Genomic DNA, 20,838 nt, shown 5'->3' with positions numbered 1-20,838 from the left:
CAGGCTTGACAGACTTTCAGTAGCATAGGTCAAATAGGAAGCTGGCAACATCAGAGTTAAACAAGGCCAAAACATTTAATAGGCTGATAGGAATCCAGAAGTCTATCAATTGTACAGCAAGATACCAATGTGCAAATTTCAACTGCAGGATCTTCCCAGGAGCTGTCAGACACAGATTGCTCAATAGACTTTAATTGGAATGTGCAAAAGAAATTTCCTGGTTATGTACATACTGGACTAGAGTCTTTCTGAACTATTTGAAAAGGAATTAGATTATAGAAATCACATATTGTAGTTGTTACTATTAGTAACAATATTATTGTCTCCCGAATAACAATACTGATTTCAGTGCACTGTACCTGGGCTAATTTTGCCATGCATACATGAAAACTACAGAAAAAAAACATCTTACCTCCCAAAATTCTAGCCTCTTTACCATTTATAAACCTGTGCTACGGCTGCTCATTGTTTGAAAATCATTTGTATGTGGATGATTTCTTTTATCAGGGGAAACTAACTATCTTACTAGGGGAATAACATGGACCAAAGGAGAAGGCATGTCTGAGATAATTGCTAGTTGCATAACAACAGTTCAGAAAAATGTAAAATATTACTTAGAAGCAAGAAGATTGGGAAATTGCCTGTTTGTAATTCTTTTAAAATTACTGTTATTTCAGGAGGAACCACCCCTGCCCAATGGGAAGACATCACTGGAACAACACCACTCACGTTTGTTAATGAATGTGTTTCCTTCACGACAAATGTGTCTGCCAGGTACCTATAAAACAAAACACAAGTTTTACAGTGTTACTTTCAAGTGCCTGTCCTTTTTTTCGCTGTATGAATTTGTTTTACAAGTGTTTCCTTTAAACTATTTCATTTAATGGTGGAAGGAACATAGGTGCTTTGTTTGTGCTGTGAATCTATTGGCCAAGTATTTTGGAAGCTCTGAGCCTCCTAGCCCAGACAGAGGATGTGTGAGAGCTGTAAAGCCCTTACCAACTGAATGAATCTTATGCTTTTGTCATTTCCATCTCAGCCATTACTCCTCTGCAGTTAGTGCCTGCCGTGTTCCCAGAAATTACTTAATGATGTATTCATTTTTCTGAAATAGTAATCTGAGGGACAGTTGAATTTTCAGGTAATAAGAAAAACCTGGTTTCGTTTTGATTACCCCTACTCCTCAGATGCAGAAATATGAAAATTTCCATGGAAATCCCTTATTTGGGTAGCTCATTATGCATCTTAAAAAGATGTTACTTTCAGAATATCCAACAAATGAGAAACCAAGCCGAAAGATCTGTAGGTGTACCAAATTGTGATTATGTAGAATCTCTTCTAACCATCTGTTCTTGTGATGAGATTGAACTGCTGTCTTTCTGGTAACTGACAAACAGATTTTTGTTTAAAAAATATATGAGTTTCTGTTCTATTGATGATTTATATCACAGAAATGCACAAAAATCTCAATCTCTGTGACAGAGGATTAAGGCCAAGACCTGGAAAGTTTTAAATTTAGGGCTCATAGTCTCATAAACAATTATAAAAATCTTGGATAACTTTGGAAATGTGACTATGCCATGAATTTCAATGAATTTCCTTCAGTGCAAACATTAGGGGGAGAGTTATTACTTTATATAACTGTATAACTAAGAGTTATTACTATTAGATTAGGTTGTTTAATTAAACCTTTATTCAATGTTAAAATGAGTTCATCTCCAGCACTCCATTAGGAGAAATAAAATACTATTTTTCAATACTTTGCCAGTTTAGAGCTGTCTTCCAGTGAAGTTGAATGCTTTGCTGATGTGCATTTCCTGTTTTTCAGTCCCTTTTTCTTTACTAACAATGGCCACTAGAGGGAGACGTTCAAGTGTGTTTTAGCTTTCATCTGCTACCTGCAGTGCTCGTTTAAAGGGAGAAGTTACAGATTAATTTAAGAGCCAAGCGTGGAGACTGGATGCAAAGTCTGAGGGGTCAAAATCTCTAAAACTGTGAAGTCCCCAGCAGGACTGCACGTGAACTATAGCTGGAATGAGGGTGATAGTTTATTGAACTACGGCCCAGTATAAATATTAGTGGTGGATATTTCCTAATCCCCATGATGGCTTTTCAATTGATTACTATTGCAATTAAGTAAGCTGGGTCCCATTTAGAGATTTTAATGAGTTTCACCTCTTCTTTGTTATCTAGCTAAGTGTTCAACAGAGTACTTAACCCAAACATGATTTTAAATGCTGTTAAAGTTAGAAAATGGGATTTTTTCATGTATTTAAAGTCAGAGAATTACCATCTTTGCTGAAGGACAATTTAACTTGAATTTCTTCACTTGTACCCTGGTCTAAAAGTGCATCTGTCATTTTAGCCTTGTGCTCTGCTGAGAATCAGCTGATGCCTGCTATTCACAATAACTTATGTTTAATTAAATTGTTAGACGCACAACTATTTTCCCATTCATAATACTAATTCTATCCAAAATGAGCTTGGGAAACAGATACTTTTGTCTAAAATACATGTGAATTAAACTGCAGACTTTGAGGAATGGATGTTTTCCATTTCCTGAGCTTCTTTTTTTTTTTTTTTTTTTAAATTTAGTATCTGTTTTGGCTTTTCAGTCCCTGGTGTATGGAAGAAAATCATTTAAGCATATGGTGATTTCTCAGAGGATATAGCCTCTCCGGTTTGAGGCCAGCAGAGTATAATTCTTCCACACACTAGAAGTAAAGTATCAGTATGCACAACCTTTATGTACCAAACATGCTTTCTCTCTTCAAACGTCATCAGCCTCTGTTTTTCAACCAGCCTGTTTGTTAAATGTTCCAAAGATAAGCACAGAATGATACTCACTATTATTCAACCGAAGGATGAGTAAGACCAGAAAAATCACACTTGAAAGGTATGTGTTGTGGGTTATAATACCATGTAATCTACAGTAAGTAATAAGCCCCCTGTAGATTATATCAGCTTCTGCAGCTTCTGAGGTGTCTTCGACCTCTCATGACTTCCTTCTTCATCCTACGGGTGTCAAACTCAGCCATACTTTCCACCCACATGAAGAATTTTATGTAAATGAAATGTCATCAGCTCCAGAGAGAAACTAAATGAAATGATATCTGAGAAAGAAGGCAATACATGTTACTCATTGCAAAATGTTTGGTACATTTCTGCTCGTATGTTTTGGGACTAGAAAATGGAAGTATTAGAATTATAAATTATAAAGCTTATTTTAAGTGAAAGTTGTTATCTTTACAAAAGAACAATTCAGTTGTCTTTAAAAGGGTATAGGGAAATCCTATAATTTTTTTATTACTGGGCAATGCCATCCTGGCCTGAATGGCCCAAAGAAAGGATAAAGTTCCTGTAGCTTACAGTGAGGAGGAGGGGAGCTGCTCTGGAGGCTGAAGTTCCAGACATGAATTGCACATCCATGGTGTATGTCTTTGATAACTTTGTACATTTGTAAGTTTGTACTGAGGTTGTTTGTTGCGATTCACATGTCGTAGCAGTAGGAAGTACTCACCCTATGGAGATGCAGTTATTTATTCTAGTAGCATTTGCCTGTTGCTTTGAATCCCTTCACATATGACTTGTGGTGCAGAGTCACAGACTGGGGGCCATCAGCGTGGAAGATACAATGTATATTCTAGAAAGAAATCATCATTAAATTGAATGCTAGAAGCCCTGATACAAAGTGAGTCAGTGGTGATCACAGCCTCTATGAAGCAAGGGTGTAGTAGCAATCAGATTTGGATATACCTGCTTTGCGTGTCTTCAAAATATAATAGTGCTTAAGTATAGAAATAAGTGTATATATCCCTGTTCTTCAGTATGCCCCCCCAAAACTGCACAAAATCAAAGTTAAGTCTCTGACAGAATTCACATAAGAAGCATTTCTGATTTTGAATCAGTAGGACATTTCAGGCTACCTAGTAGGAAAAAAGCAAATGTTTTAGGCAAAACATGTTAACATTTCAGCTGTGAGAGGTGGAGGTTCTAGAACAGACTGAAGCATTAGCTACTCATGCCAAAACCACTTCAGTCTCCTGCTCCTCATCATTAAAAATTCAGGAAACTTTCACCACGTCCCTACTGGGCAAAAAAAATCGTACGCAAATCAGTAACACCCAGGTGCAGCATACTGACAGATCCAGTGCTTAACAGGAAATTATACAACGTCTAGGAAAATGTAAGGGGGCTAAAAATAAAAGGCTGAAATTGCTTACTCTGTAGTTTAATGATGCAGTTATAGCCTGGAAGAGACATGACAGGATTGGCATTTGACTAGTTAGATGTAAGCAATTTTACTAAGATTTTTTATGAGACATGAGTCTCTTGTGCATCATCAGATGTTTAGCAGCAACCAGCTGCCAAAAAGATAGTGTATTTATTCCTCTGGATGAAAGACACCTATTGAAACTTACATTTAAGGGGATATCTGAACTGTGCTTGGAGTACACCCTTCCCTACTTACTTTCTGCTTAGAAGTCAAGGAATGACCAGATAAGTAAGTAAAGACAACTTCAGAGATATTTTGGATGTCTCTAGACCTGATGATCTGATCAATCACCATTTCAAACGTATCCCCAGAAACTGTTGAAAGTGATGGAAAGCAGAGACCACCAAGCTTAGTCTAGAAAATATTCAGTTCTTGGTAAAAGAAAAAAAGCCAAAAGGTTGATCACGTATTCTTACTATAAAGAATAAATTCCAATGAAAACAAAGTTGAGGCCATAGCCTACTTTTGAATAAAGGAACAGAAATATTTATTGGATACTGTGATAAATCCCCAGATCTCAGTAAGCCATCTGTAATTGTTTAACTATTATAAACATATTTTTAAATGTAAGATATTTTATAAACATAAGAATACAAGCAGGTTCATGCATTTAAATCTTCAGAGTGTTTAAAAGCCAGTCATGTAACTGGAAGCAAATAAGCTTCCAAGTGAGTGAGATCATACCAGAAACACAAACAACGGCCTGGCATTTGTGCAGCAGGAGATCCTATGAAAAGTCTGCATCTGGTATTTTGGAGCATAAGTTCTGGTACAAAAGCTTTTGCTGTTGAATTTGCTTCATGCTCCTAAAGCAGAGGAGGGCTTCTGCCAGCACTCCTAAGCTATTCTTCCCAAATGGTAGCTATTTTTCTTTTCTTCAATTGGTCTGGTTGCCAGCTAATGCCACAACGGTGGAAACTATGTAATTATGTTGTTTAAATCTTTGCATTGATTACCCAACTTTTCATTTTAACTTACAGATTTTGGTTGATAGACTGTCGACAGACACAAGAATCTGTTACTTTTGCTTCCCAAGTGTACAGAGAGATTATCTGTGTCCCCTACATGGCCAAATTTGTGGTGTTTGCCAAATCACATGATCCCATTGAAGCACGGTTAAGATGTTTTTGCATGACAGACGACAAGGTGGATAAAACTCTAGAACAACAAGAAAATTTTGCTGAAGTGGCCAGAAGCAGAGATGTAGAGGTACTGTACAAGAATCTTAAACACTTTTCTCCATTTTCTAATGTCTGCTTTTAAGCTGCTGTTTTCTGCCTACTGCCTGCTACAAGGAGTGAAAAGTAAAAGGGCCAACAAATGCAGTATCACGCATCATGGTAAGATGCAAGCTTTGCCTTTAGGCAGATGCAAGTTAACAGGAACTGCCAGATATGAGTGACCAAATCCTATTTGCAGTGGGCCATTACTGACCTGATAGTCCACAGGGCTAGCTGGAAGGTTATCTAAATTCAGTTGTCTACATTTGGGTCTTTTGGTCATCTGGTTAGCTGATGTTAGAAAGGGAGTCCCTTTGGAAAAACTGCATCTTTTGCTTTCTCCATAGCATCTCCATAGCATCACTGGCATTTTAAGGGGACATCCAGTGTGTTCTCAGGGAAGTCCTCAGCAAATAAAAAAAAGAGTTAACTGGAACATTAAACTGGATGCAAGGGGAGAGTAAATACAGGAGTGAGCTGGTTCAGTCTGAGCTCTCTGTTATAGACTTAAGACTTACTTAGAAGATCTATAGGACAAAACTGCACTGAAAAAATTTGGTTTCCCAAGTTGCCTTTTTATGGTGGACCTGTTAAACAGTTACACTTAGAAGCTGGACTGATCTTATGCTAGGAAATTGCGTAGTAAAATGAAGTCAGGCATTACCATTTAGTCCAGCAGTTTCTTATTCTTTGTCCTGCTTTTCTGTGGTGTCAGGGCCAGTATTTCTTTAATTCAAAGATTGAAAATTAGAGCAGCATCTTCCAACTAACTATTATGAAATCTACTTTTACGTGGGGAAGCAACACCAACATTTTGAGATTGCTAGTTCTACAAGAAGGAGGAGAGGCATTTTGTATGGCTTTTATTTTAAACAAACAAACAAAAACCAAAACACTATAGCTTGTAAGAATTGTGCGTAGCTGTAGAGCTTGGTTAGGGTTTTAGGTGCACAGGACCCAAGACTGAAGTAAATCACTTTAAAAGTGAGCTGATAGGTATAGCTGATAGGTATTTTAAATGGACTTTTTGCCTCAGGTAGCTCAAAACTAAGGTCTATGGATGTGGGCTAGTCCTGAATTTAGTCCAAGTACATTGAGGTATTTTTCTCTGATGGTCAGCATTGATTACATAAATTTTAATTAGCTCTGTAACAAACTGTTGGGAGATAACTTGAATTTCTTAGTTATTCCAGTAACTTCCTCTTAGAGGAATATCTACATAAAGGTGAGTTTTGGAGTGGTGTGCTTTCCTGAACAGTTACGTTTCCTGAGCCTGATACTACCTGGGTGTTATAAGGGGAGAAAATCAAAGACATAAAGGATAGGAATTTTCAACTTCTGATAACTCCATAAAAGCATATTACTAACCAAAATGGCAGTCAGCAGTAGTCATATTTTATCAGCATATTTGCTACAAAGAGGTTATGCTGCTTTACAAAAAAAGTCATGTCTGTTGCAGAACAGGCAAAGGTTTTTCTGTATGGGACCCAACAAACTGCCTGCCTCTGTATCTGTCAGCTTCCTCAGAAGAAGTGACAAATTGGAAATGCATTAAGTACATTAATGGCATATTCTTCTTCTCAGTAGTATGGTCTTCGTATGGTGTTTTTTTTCCACGACTGAACCCCACCTTTAAAAATATTTGTTCTCACTGTTCCTGGACCTCTGACAGGCATTTGTTGTGCAGAGCACCTAGGTGAAATATGGGCTCATAAAACTGAATGGCAAGGCTGAATTTCTGGTAACTAATGACAAGATATTAATGTACTGGTCATTTGAAGGGAACGGCTCCAAAATTGGTAAGAGGAGATTTAAACATGTGGAGTGGCCACACAAATAGCAATCCAAAGATGTAAGCAGTATCATTATATGGGCATTTTGTTTGCTTCAAGCCCGACTTTCAAAAGCTGTAGACCTTCCCAAATCCAGTCAAAGTGAAAAGAATCTGCTAACATATTGTCCTGGTTTCAGTTAGAACAGGGTTTATTTTCTTCCTAGTGGCTGGTAGAAGGCTGTGTTTTGGCTTAGGATGAGAAGAGTGCTGATAACACCCCGATGTTTTAATTGTTGCAGAGCAGTGCTTACACCAAGCCAAGGACATCTCAGCTTCTTGCTCTGTCCTGCCAACAGGCAGGCTGGGGGTGCAGTAAGAGCTGGGAGGGGACAGACCCAGGACAGGTGACCCAAATTAGCCGAAGGGGTATTCCATAGCATCTGACGTCAGGCTAAACAATATATAGGGGTGGCTAGCCGGGGGAGGGGGGCCGGACTGCTCGGGGTTAGGCTGGGCATCGGTCAGCGGGTGGTGAGCAATTGCATTGTGCATCACTTGTTTGTACACATTAGTAGTAGTAGTACTATTATCATCATTGTATTATTATTATTATTGTTGTTGTTGTTGTTGTTGTTGTTGTTGTTGTTGTTGTTATTTTCCTGTCTTATTAAACTGTCTTTATCTCAACTCACGGGCTTCACTTTCCATTTCTCTCCCCCATGCCAGAGAGGGAGGGGGGAGGGTGAGCGAACGGCTGCGTGGTGTTTAGCTGCCGGCCGGGTTAAACCACGACACATACACTGTCTTTACCTGCTGCAACAGGCTGTTGTAAGTTGATTAAACTCATAGGTAGTTTAATTTAGAAAGTTTTTGCATTGTTTAGGAATGTCCTGTGCAACTTAATGATATTTACAAACACGCTTATTATCCTACCATTCAAATCTAGGCTTTCTGCTTTGAATGCTGATGAAAATGTTTTTTTTGGCTATTGTGATGAGCCCAGGTTAGTAAAGTATGCTAAAATTTAATCCAATTAAAAATAAAAATATATTTAAAATGATAATTTGCACAGATTCACAACACCAAATGCTCATTCTGTCATTTATAGTGTCACGGTATTGTTACCGAATTAACAATATATTCCAGTTAGAATTTAATAGTCTGAAATGTTTCCACAGATTTTAGGTGACTGTTTATAACAAACCTTGCAAATGTTGACAAGTCAAGTCCTAGAAATGTAAGAAATTGATCTAAACTACTGTAGATTTATGCTGAAGAATCCTAATCCCATGACTGTGATTAATTGTTGCTTTGTTTCTTTTTAATCTCCAACAGGTATTAGAAGGAAAACCCATCTATGTTGACTGTTTTGGCAATTTGGTGCCACTAACTAAGAGTGGGCAACATCATATATTCAGTTTTTTTGCCTTCAAAGAAAACAGACTTCCCCTGTTCGTTAAGGTAATATCAATATGTGAGCTATGGATAATAATTTTATTTTTGTCTAATTATGAGTTTGTGATAAAGTTAGCAGACTGAATGGTCCAATATTTTTTCTTTTATCGTCATGGATTAAACATTGACTTGGGTAGTTAAAACCTACCAAATCTATGGAAATAGCTATCTGAACTTTATTAAAAATTTGCTCTAAATACAATTACCTGTCTCTACACAATACACCCTACATTTGTCAATATGGATAGGGCTGTAAACACAGATGTAAGTGTTCTTCAACTAACCATACACTTCAGTAGCTATGCAGAACTTGCTTGGGAGCTCAGTAAGAAAAGTATGGGTCCTTTTTAGATATTTTGATTTGTAGCTAAGGTTACGATGACTTTCTGCATTATAGTTTATTTGTTTGTAGTGTTCTGGAAAATTCTCGTTTCTGGATGAAGTTAATTTATCCTTAGTCAAAAGGTAACAAGGAAAGGTTGGACCTGGTGCTTAGGGACATGGTTTAGCGGGTGACGGTGGTAGGGGGATGGTTGGACCAGATGATCTTGAAGGTCTTTTCCAACCCTGAGTCTGTGACTAAGGTTAACTTAAAACATAGTTTTACTGTATTTTTTGAAAACAAAGGAAAAATGAAGTAATTAATTTTTATAAAGTCCAACTGTAACCTAGTTTTATCCCCATAGCATGTATTATGCTAATATTCTGTTGTAAAATCTTTTATGTGAGTAGAAAAGTCTGTTAAACAAAAGCCAAAACAAAAAACACATTCAGCAAAAATGAACTAATGCGTTGTCCCTAGCTTTGGAACCAGCAATGTAAACACCATGGGCCACAGAGCTCAGTTGCTTCTTTCATGAGATGTGTAGGGAGCAGATGTGAAGAAGTGTGGTCTGTGCTAGCAGCAGAGGGGGCTGCCGCCTCTGAACCACCAACACCTTCTTTTCTGGATGGAGAGACTCAGAGGCGCTCTGCAAAGCTTTTCCAACAAACTGTGTTTTCCTTCTGCTGGCTCATCCTGCCTACAGCAGAGCCATTATATAAAACAGTGTTAGAGAATTACTTTATGAATTAAAACTTCCAAGTGAAGAAAATCAACCCACTCATTTCATTAAATTTGCTCTGTGTTTCTAGACAACTTTTAAACTCTCTTTCTCCTCCTCAGAGATATTTTTAAAGCTTTTTTTAATTTAGAACTCTATTTATGCCAGCGCCTATCTTTGGCTTTGCATATTTTTCTCCATGATGGGTTTTCCAAAATGTGTTCAAAAACATGGGGCTTTGCATCTACTATTTTCAGTCTGATAACATTAATGGCCATGTATCCAGTTGTATCATCTTTATCTGTTCAGAAGATGAAGAATGAGGTAATGCTTTGTATTTGACATTATGTTTAATCCTCCTGACATTACAAACAAAAGCTAGAACTGCATCACCATTATCTTAAGATCTAAGTGCTTAGGCTTGTTTCTGCTGCCAGCTGTGAAACAGTTTTTTCTGAATCATTGCAAAACGTTAGAGCATAACATGCTGTAGTATCATTTGCGGATTGTCACAGTCACACCTAGAAACGCATTCCAGCAAATGTCTTCAGTGTAAGAACAGGATTTATCGATACATTTGAGAGACCATTTTGCAAAAGCAGAAATTAAGTGTAAGCTTTCACTATTTTCAGCCTCTCAGCCAAAAGAGTAGCTGAATGAACAAACAATATTTACTACTACAATTTTGAGCAAAACATTATTGCTAATATCAGCATAAATACGCATGCTTGCCATATGGTTTATTTTATAACCTATTAGAAAATTAGTCTTTGTTATTACTACAAAGTCTGGGGATTGTTTCAGTGAAAGACAGGTATTGTAAGTTATCACAGAAACCTTACCATACCAGAATGTGTCTGTTCTTTTAAGATTATTACAGCATTACCACTGACTTCTGTAAATAAGTTTCTAATGCCTAGGCCTGTATGTAGTTGTGTTTTCTCTTGCTTTAACACACAAATACATCCATATATACATTTACAAACAAGTGGGAAAATAACAAAAAAAAACACATTATTTTTGCCTACATTATTTTTTCTCCCACATCTAGCCTCTTTTCTACTGAATTACTTTGAGTGGTACAAGTATTTTAAATGGGAATATAGCAAAATAACAGATGTTATGTCTATATGCTTCCTCCACCAGGTGCGAGATACCACTCAAGAACCCTGTGGACGGTTATCATTCATGAAGGAGCCCAAATCTACAAGAGGTCTTGTTCATCAAGCCATATGTAATTTAAACATCACTTTACCTGTTTACACAAAGGTACTGTGAAATGATACTAATCTATCCTAATCAGCATTGTAACAACCAAGAAATGAGTAAGAGGAAAAAATGTAGTCAAAGGTTTATAGTCAGGTATTTTAAAGAGTCATTTTTTCCTGTGTGTGGTAAGTTGGACTTTTTACTGTCCTTGTCAGTTTAGGAACTCTATGCATTTTAGTAATGCATTAGGCTGTTTGAACAAAATGTTATCTGTGTTTTTGATTTTTTCTTCAGTGTTTTCAGCATGTAATATAGTTTTATTGTAGCATTTTTTGTATAATTTATAAATAAGATGTCTCAAACTATTTTCAATTTAAACGAGTAACTTTTAAAACTATTTTAAATATTTATTCATGCCAACTTATAGGTGCAAAAGCATGCATAAATGACAAGTTTTAGGAAAAATAAGGATCATGAAGTCTAACATCCAGAAGCAACGTTTCTGTCTGTAATTTGCTTGATGGTGTAGCATTTTGTGTTTTGCACTGGCAGTACAGTTCTGCCACCTTTCACACAAGAAATCAATTGCAGAAACATACTGCATAGTCTTCTGTTAAGTGTTGTATGAAATTATTTTTTTACACTCTTTTCTTCTAAAAACTGTGTATTTTGCCTGCTCTGTTTTCCCCTTCTTGCATGGCAATTTGGAACTGAAAGGAATCAGAATCAGATCAAGAACAAGAAGAAGAGGTAATGTTGCTAATAATAGCATGTTATTGTTTATGCATACTGCTAAAATACAACTAATATATACAACTTAAAAGATTAAATCTGTAGTGATTTAAAAGGATCTTCCATAGGAACACTTCTGGAATTTACTGAGTTTAACTTTCCCGTAGATAAAGTTTTATTGATTCAGCTCCACTGATTTTAGAGATGTATAATAGTACATTTTCTTTTCAAAGTAGTTTATAAACATTTTAAAAATAACTCTGTCTAGAGTAGGTCATGCAAGTGGATTTATTTAATTTATATTCTCCTCAGCACACAACAAAATGGGAAGTGGTGTTGATTTTCTGATTCTGAAAATTATCCCACATCCTAAAAATAACGTAGGGGTGCAAATGTTATTAGCTGTGGATCTGGAACATTTTTGTTTAACCTGATATCTATCTATTGTCAGAAGCTAATTCCCATTATGTGTGTTAAACAGCAACATTATCAGGTGGTCATTCAATTTCATCATGAAAGCACAAAACTAATTATTTTAGCCTCTATAGTGCTGCTTACGCATTTCCAGTGAAGTCCCAAAAAGTTGTTTTTAACAAATCTGTACTCTGCAAAAACCAGGTAGAAGATACTGGAAAATTATTTTTCCAAACATTTATGAATTCTGATACTTTCATGTAAGATGCTAAACCACAAAAAGACAAGGCTATTGGTGGCTAAAGATATCTTTGCATTTTTAAAGCAAATTAAAAATTCATTATGTTAATAACAATATTTAGTGTGCTGATATAATTCCAGATTGATTTGGAGGGACGTAAAATAAGGGAAATTAAATTATGCTAAGTGTGACGTTTAATAACATTAAAGCCTAAGTGATTACAAGGAGTATATAACCATGTAAGTCTTGCCAATGATTTACTTACATTCATTTTTCATGTCTGGAAAAGCAAGAATTAGCAAGATCTTACCTGAGACAATAAATAGCTTTTATTTTGGTAAAGAATACTTTTGAACAAAAGTGGGCTTTTTCAATACTCACTAAAGAATATCTGGCAGGCTTTCACTTACCTTGTATGTTGTATTTATCGACAGTACTGCATAACTGATTTTCATTCCTCTCAGTCATCCTATTACCACAAGTTTGGCAGAGAACATTAAGTGTGTACTGCTACTTCTAACTTTGTCTGCGTACTGTTGCACATCCATGTTTACCCATCAAAAGTCTTTTCCTTACGTGGACAAATGATCATGCTAGCAGAACTGAAAAAAGAGTCAAACTACAGGGCAACTTGAAAAGTTTGCTCCTTGAATTTTCAATCTGGCATTGATTTTTTTTTTCACGTTTTTCTCAGCAAAGACTATGTTTTCTTTTGAAAGAAAACAAATTATATTGCCCTTTTAATCTATATGCTCTGAAAAAAATAAATCAATCAAAAAGATGGCTTCTGAGGGCTATCACTGCTTCCATTCAGAGCTATCAGTTGGTAATATTAGCATCAAATCCTAGGCAGTAGTAAGTCTGCTGTCCTTTTCGCACCTGCTTTTTATCATCACAAAAGTAGAGAAAAATGCAAACTGTGATATCAGAATGAATATACACAAGGAAATTGTGTTTAAAGCATGATAGGTGCCGTCCAGCTGGGGCATATGCTTTCAGATTACCTTATTGGACTTCTCCCTTTAATGAAAAGAAACGAATTAGGAACAATACGACAACATACCCAATATAAAGCAAAAGTTTGGGCCTTCTAAGCTGCTAGTCCCATTGATATGAAATATGTTGCAAGATTATTCACATACTAGACTATAGGAAAGTAAACATTTTTCTGTTATTAAAAACACTAAATATGTTAAATTATACATACCGTTATCATAAATACATTCTTGGTTCTGTTTAAGCCAGTGTGTGTTTCTTGATATACTTAGTGGATGTGACTCAAGCAGTATTACTAGTGAATGAGTAAATATTTATTGTATTGCAACTTTTAAATTTTCCTCTTTTTTCTTTTCCAGGTTGATATGACTTCAGAAAAAAGTAAGACTTTTTTTTTTTTTTTTAACACTGTAATGCAGTTTGTGTGAAAGATTGTTAAAAATAAAGATAAGCATGAAAGAGAGCTAAGCTTTAACAGCTATTGCTAATAACATCAATACTTTAAAAATGTAATAGAAAACAAAGTAATATCAAAAGTTATCCAATTAAATACGTTTTAATATATAAATTAACAAGTAATACAATTTAAAACAGTTTTTCTAAGCATTTACTTTCCTTTGACATCCCTAGTGATCCCGCTATTGCTATTTTGCTTGTATGAATGCTCATCCCTCCATTTTTGTCCATTTGTTGATACACATTGTTGCCATTTGAGATAAACGACAGTATCATTTTTAACAAAAACATGATTAATATCCTAATATATTTCATTAAACTCATGAAATATAAGCATGCAAAAAAGTGATACTGTCCAAAGTAATCAAACTGTTTAACCCTCCCCTCCCGCCCTTTACTGTGGTGAAATATGACTGGAAATGTAACTCTAAGCTTGGTGTACCATATAAACCCTCCATATATACAGAATCAGTCCATTATTAGAATCTGAGGGTGAGTGGTTCATAGTGCCAAAGATCTCCTTTAATGAAGATGTAAATCAAACAATATATATTTATATTAAGTACGTCTCTAATAAGAAATAACTGCATTTGAAAACAGCTCTTAAATCTATTTAGGAAAAGAATGACTTTGTTTACAGCTTAAAGTGCAATTTCTTGCCTTTATCCTACCTTGCATTTTGCTGTCTATTCCTGATATACTATGTACATGTTATAACTGGAAAGACAACAGCACCAAAGTCCTGAAGATCAAATGGATGGCCATTCCCCTATAATCTCCTTTTGTTTAAATTAGAAATGCTTCATCTAGAAATCAAAAGACATTAGTGTGACAAAACAGCCAGTAACCTGCTGGAAAGTAGCATTCATCATGATAAACAACATTACCAATATCCAATTTCTGCTCTAATTCATTATTATTTATGCCAGGAGGACCAATTTCATCAAGGTGGAAAAGACACACTGAAGTACAGTCAGCAGAATAGAATGTCAGTTACCCCATGGATATTTTTACAAAGAAATGCAGATAATTTTGTATTGCCTAGCTTCCCCTTATTTGCATTAGTACTTTGACTTTTAGACCAGAGTGCAGAAATATACCAAGTTTTACGTGATATGCTACCTCTAAAAGAAAAATGTACAATTCCCTACAATTTCTAAGTTACGAGCAGAAAACAATGCTAACTTAATTCCTCCAGCGTTTAACTCTGTTCAAAATACATTTGCTAGTAGTGTTTCCTGAAATTAAATATTGCCAGTAGGCAGTAATGGCATAGCATCCAATATACCATATATATATATACACCAATATACCACATATATATATGTTTGCTGATTGTACAGATTGGACAAATATTTCACCACAGTACGTTTCACAATAACTTCATGTATCTTTAATTTATATGATTAATTTTAAAGCTCTTGTTTTTTAACTGAGGTTACATTCACAGAAGCATTTGCAACACCTTTGCTTTGCATGGAAATAACTTGCCTTACATAAATTGTATGTATGTGTCTAGTGTGATTGTCTGATTTTTGGTTGCCATACATTACATTTTTTTAAACTTTGAAATCACTTCTAAGTTGATTCACAGTTTTTTCTTATTATCTCTCCTTTTCTTCTGTCTTCTCTTTCCTCAGTCAATTCATTAGTTGTCAATGAGGATGTTCCAAGGAAAGGACCATGCCTCTTAAAACAAAAGAATGTTTGTTCCATTGTTTAGGTGTGAAATCCCCTTAGATGAAATGCCGGTTTGCAGCTGATTCAGATCTCGACATATTTGATCATATTTTAGATTATTGCAGAATTACTTATAACTTTTTATTTTGGTCATTAAAAAAACAAACAAACAAAACAACAAAAAACACATTAACCTAATGTTATTCTGACAGTTTGCTAACACTGGCTTTCTCTTAGAGGAAATCGACTTTCAATCAGTTCTGATGCTTTCCCCCTCTTTTCTTGTTTATTTTTATTTGAACATTGATCTGTAACATCTGAACAATCTTGAGATGCCTATCGTTGTGTAACTTCACTGTGTTTCTTCTGTTTTTAATTTTAAATTTTGTTGTTGGTGGGTTTGTTTTGTTTTATTTTTAATGGTGTCCTGATTTGGTTTGTTACAGCTTTGGTAATGTATGTGTGGTTGTGCTATATTGGTAAAGTTAAGCAAGTTATTTCCTGCCATTTTCCTTTTCAGTTTTTTTTTTTTTTTTTTATCCTGTTAGCTTTGCTTTGCACTTGTACCCTCAGATCTTGTGGATCCACCATGCCCGGTCCATTTTGTAGACCTTCCTACCACTGCAACCAAAGACTGTCATTTTCAGTCCTGATTACATTTTCCAATCTCTATTTTTGATTTCCATTTTACTTTCAATGTTTTTCATTCGCATCAAAGATGACGAGACAGAATCTACAGAAACATCTATCCTGAAAAGCCATCTGGTTAATGAAGTCCCTGTACTAGCCAGTCCAGACTTGTTGTCTGAAGTGTCTGAGATGAAACAAGATTTGATCAAAATGACTGCCATCTTGACAACTGACTCTTCTGATAAATCGGGCTCAATTAAAGTGAAAGATCTTGGAAAACCCACTGAAGAAGAGCCAGGAGAGCCTTTTGAAATAGTTGAAAGGGTGAAAGAAGACTTAGAAAAAGTAAACGAAATTCTTAGAGGGGGGTCCTACACCAGAGAAGAGCATGCTATGCAGAAGTCCCCTTCCAGACAAGAATTTGTAGAAGAAGAATGGGTCATTGTCAGTGATGAAGAGATTGAAGAGGCCAGAAGAAATGCTCCTTTAGAAGTCACTGAACCTACCTGTGTAGAAGTTGGGATAGACAAAGAGACAAAAGAGACAGAGAAGAAAGACATGACAGGAATGGTAGATTACCTTAGTGAGGATTTAAAAACATACGTTTCTCTTCATGAGGTACAGCCACAAGCCTTACAAGAAGACTTAGTAGAAGAGAGATTTGAAGCTGTAGTAATAAGCAGGGATTCTGAAAAAGGAGGACAAGAATCTCCAACAACGGAAACACTAAGCCCTCAGGAGCAACAGAAGCCAGCCTTAGAAATTAAAAAGCCAGTTAGAACTAAACTGAGAGATAAGCAAAAACAAAAGGAAGGCAAAGTGCAAAGCAAAGAAGAAAAACCAGGACTAACGAAGTGCAGTTCGGATGAGTCACTACACGAGGAGGAACAAGGCTTAACACTGGCAGCTGCTCCTGAGGCTAAAGCTGTATCCCCTGTAATAGAGGAAACTCCTATTGGCTCAATAAAAGATAAGGTAAAAGCTCTTCAGAAAAAAGTGGAAGATGAGCAAAAAGTACGTTCAAAACTACCTGTCAGAATTCAAACAAGAGAAAGCACTGCAGAAAAGGCTTCTAAAAAAACAGTACCAGTCAAAAAGCCAGCTGCACACAAAGCACAACCTCCCGTTTCACCTTCTTCTAAGACTGAGAGACTTGAAGAGACCATGTCAGTTCGTGAGCTGATGAAAGCCTTCCAGTCAGGTCAAGACCCATCCAAAAATATAACTGGACTCTTTGAGCACAAATCTGTCAAACAAAAGCAACAGCCCCCTGAGAAGGAAACACCTCGGAAAAAAGCAGTTTCTTCACAAAGTGAAACAAAGCGAGTAACAAGCCACAAGACAGACAAACCAAAGGACAAACACAGCACTACGTTAAAAGCAGAGAAAGAGCCACAATCAAAAAAAGGAAGAACACAAATTTCTACTGTTGAAACTACCAAGAAAGCTGTAAGTAAAGACCAGGTAAAACAGCAGAGCAGCAAAAAACCAGCAGCCGAGCCTCTCTCTCCAGTATTTGTTGATCAAAGTGCCAAAGATTCAGCAGGTGTAAAGGGCAGGACTTCTGATGACCAAGCAGATACTGACTTTCAGATCAGCCCTGACAGAAAAACCTCAACAGACTTCTCTGATGTCATTAAAGAAGAACTTGAGGATAACGACAAATATCAACAATTCCGACATCTTTCAGTGACAGAGGAAGGTGAGCTTAACTTGGAGCAAGTACTGACCAGTCCTTTCAACGTTGCTTTCCCGACAGAGTATGTAAAAGATGGATTCCTTCCTGCTCTTTCTCTGCAAAGTGCTGCTTTTGATGGGAGCTCAGAGAGCCTTAAACATGAAGGTGTGGCTGATTCTCCAGGCAGCCTACTTGATGGAACTCCTCAGATCAGCTCTGAGGAAAGTTATAAGCATGAGGGGCTGGCAGAGACTCCAGAAACAAGCCCTGAAAGCCTTTCCTTCTCACCAAAGAAAACTGATGGGCAAATTGAAGAAGCTAAAGGAGCAGCTAGAGCACATACAACTGCAGAAACATGTTCTCCGAAGGAACTCTCTCCAAAGGAAGATGAAAAAGGTATTACTGAAAAACAGCTAGATGCTGTAACTGAGACTAGTAAGTCTCATTCTGACCATGTATCAGAAGAGCTTGTACCTAAAGCCTCTGAAGAAGAGGCTGATAAACTTAAAGAAAGTAGCTCAGCTTCCATAATGAAAGATATTAGCAGGGATAAAGAATCCAGGACCACTGCACACTTAACTAAATCTTCCGAAACACATGACACTGCTTTAGAGAAAGAAAAAGATATAACCTGTGAACGCCGTGTTGTGGTTAGAAGTCCCCAAAAATTGGAACTCTCACTTGCTAGCCATGATAGTGAAAGCTTTAGCCCAGTTGCAGATGACTCTTTGGCTATAAGTCATAAAGACTCATTGGAAGCAAGCCCAGTGCTAGAAGATAACTCATCACACAAAACGCCTGATTCTTTGGAGCCCAGTCCTATAAAAGAGTCTCCCTGCCGTGATTCCCTTGAAAGTAGCCCTGTAGAACAAAAAGTGAAAGCTGGCATTTTGGGGCAGGGTCCTCTTCAGTCTGTTCTTAGCAAAGGAGAAACCTGTCCAGAGCTGGCATCGGTGCGGTCCAGGATTCTCCGTGACCCAGAGGGGAGTGCTGATGATGACAGTCTAGAGCAAACATCTCTCATGGAGAGTTCAGGGAAAAGTCCTCTTTCACCAGAAACTCCCAGTTCTGAAGAAATTAGCTATGAAATCACACCTAAAACAGCAGACTCACAGGCACTGTCAAATATACGAAAGTCGGCCATGATACCTGAAGTCAGTGAAGAACCAGAGGATGACTGTGAAAGTGAACCAAGGAAAAGATTTACTCCTGAGGAGGAGATGTTTAAAATGGTAACCAAAATCAAAATGTTTGATGAATTAGAACAAGAAGCAAAGCAGAAGCGAGATTACAAAAAGGATTGTAAGCAAGACGAATCTTCTGCAGTTGCTGATTCAGAAGTTGCATGTGAAGCTGAAGAACCAGAGTCAACGACTGTTGAAGAAAAAGTTATACCTACAGTAGTGATGTCTGCAGCAAAATCTAGAAAGAGTTCTTCCTCTTCAGAAAGTGAGCCAGAATTGACCGAGCTTAAAAAAGAAGCTGACTCAGGTTTCTTAATGGAGCCCACGATCCGAGTGCAACCACCTTCACCATTACCATCCAGTATTGACTCCAGTTCTAGCCCTGAAGAAGGATGCTTCCAACCTATCGATTCAAAACAATGTTCTTCCAGGATAGGTGCCATTAAAGCAGAACAGGATAAGCCAACAGAAGATGACAAAGAGGAACCGTGTGTCCTTGGGGGCAGCTGTAAGGCTTCCACACAAGAATCTGGCACTTGCCATTCTGATGGTTGTGCACCAGCAGAAGCTGACAAATCAAAATGTGATAGCACAGATGACAGTGAGATAGTTAGTCCTAATGCCCCAGTCACACAATTGCAGGGTTCTCCCTGCCATTCTTTTGGTGACAGTTCTTACAAAGAAGTTCATGTTGAGTCTTCACCAACACTAGAGCAATCTGATACTAACGAAAGTGGTATCAAAAGCACCACACTGTTAACACACTCAGATCTCATTGCTAAAGGAGCAGTGTTTGAGAAAGCAGGTGACGATTCTTGTGGACACAGTATCACGGAGTACTCTGTGCCACAAGATGGCAAACTGGTTGAAGGTGATCCCACTGACCATTCTGGTCTGGGGAGTGATTTGGCAAAAGTAGATACAGATCTTGAAACACCTCAAGGAGATACTCATATTGAGGAACCCTTGCCAGAGTATTCATCCCTCACCACTGAAACAGGGGAACTTGAAAGTTATGTAGTGGAGGCTGCTGAAAGTAGTACTCCTCATATAATAAGCCCTTACGAAAATGTGTCTTCTGAACAATTTTTTACTGATTGTGAAGTTAAGGTAGGATCCGGTGAAAGTCTGCTATCTAAGGAAGACTATTCTACTGAAGAAGGAAAAGATCATAGTACCATTTTGCTTAGCAGAGACACGGGTAGCAAATATCAGTCTTCAGAGGAAGTATATATGGAAATAGAACCAAAACCAGAGGATTTATTTCAGAAAATCTCACCAGGGTCTTCAGCATCAGATTCCACAAAGTTAGCTGAATCCACCATTGACAATATAAGACCTGAAACAGAAAAATTGATCAGTCAAGTTGTCATCACCAAAACTGATGTGGATTCTGACATGTGGAGTGAAATACGTGAAGATGATGAAGCTTTTGAAGCTCGGGTGAAAGAAGAGGAACAAAAGATATTTGGTTTGATGGTAGACAGGCGATCCCAAGGCACAACACCTGATACAACACCAGCCAGAACACCCACGGAAGAAGGGACACCACTTAGTGAACAAAATCCTTTTCTTTTTCAGGAAGGAAAGTTATTTGAAATGACTAGAAGTGGAGCCATTGACATGACCAAAAGGAACTATCCAGATGAAAGTTTTCACTTCTTCCAAATGGGGCAGCAGCCTCAGGAAGAACTTTCTTTATGTGAAGAAATGAAAGAAGCAGCGGAAGTGGAATCTTCTAAGCCAGAGAGCTTACCAGATCCATTTCCCCCTTCAGAATCAGAGGACTCGGATATACAAGGAAAAGATGCACTGAAACGTTCACCCTCGCCGTCTGAGTCTTGTGATAA

The 20,838-nt window shown here is 37.2% G+C and overlaps 1 protein-coding gene across 7 annotated transcripts in view; it reads left to right on the top strand.

Moving 5' to 3' along the window:
- Nucleotides 1-20,838, top strand: part of ANK2 (ankyrin 2) — a gene marked incomplete at its 5' end in the record, with an annotated part of 325,477 nt that overhangs the window by 284,707 nt on the left and 19,932 nt on the right. For all 7 annotated transcript variants that reach the window (XM_084285777.1, XM_084285774.1, XM_084285779.1 and 4 more), the window contains 6 exons: nucleotides 678-774; nucleotides 5,257-5,485; nucleotides 8,606-8,731; nucleotides 10,915-11,037; nucleotides 11,695-11,727; nucleotides 13,720-13,741. In XM_084285777.1, the coding sequence (XP_084141903.1) occupies nucleotides 678-774; nucleotides 5,257-5,485; nucleotides 8,606-8,731; nucleotides 10,915-11,037; nucleotides 11,695-11,727; nucleotides 13,720-13,741 (630 nt within the window). The remainder of the gene's footprint in view (nucleotides 1-677; nucleotides 775-5,256; nucleotides 5,486-8,605; nucleotides 8,732-10,914; nucleotides 11,038-11,694; nucleotides 11,728-13,719; nucleotides 13,742-20,838) is intronic.

The sequence above is a fragment of the Netta rufina genome (genome assembly GCF_964035555.1).
Source record: "Netta rufina genome assembly, chromosome: 4".
In the NCBI taxonomy this organism is placed as follows: Eukaryota; Metazoa; Chordata; class Aves; order Anseriformes; family Anatidae; genus Netta; species Netta rufina.
Note: the sequence above shows the minus strand (reverse complement) of the source record. Positions and strands in the feature narration are given on the sequence as shown.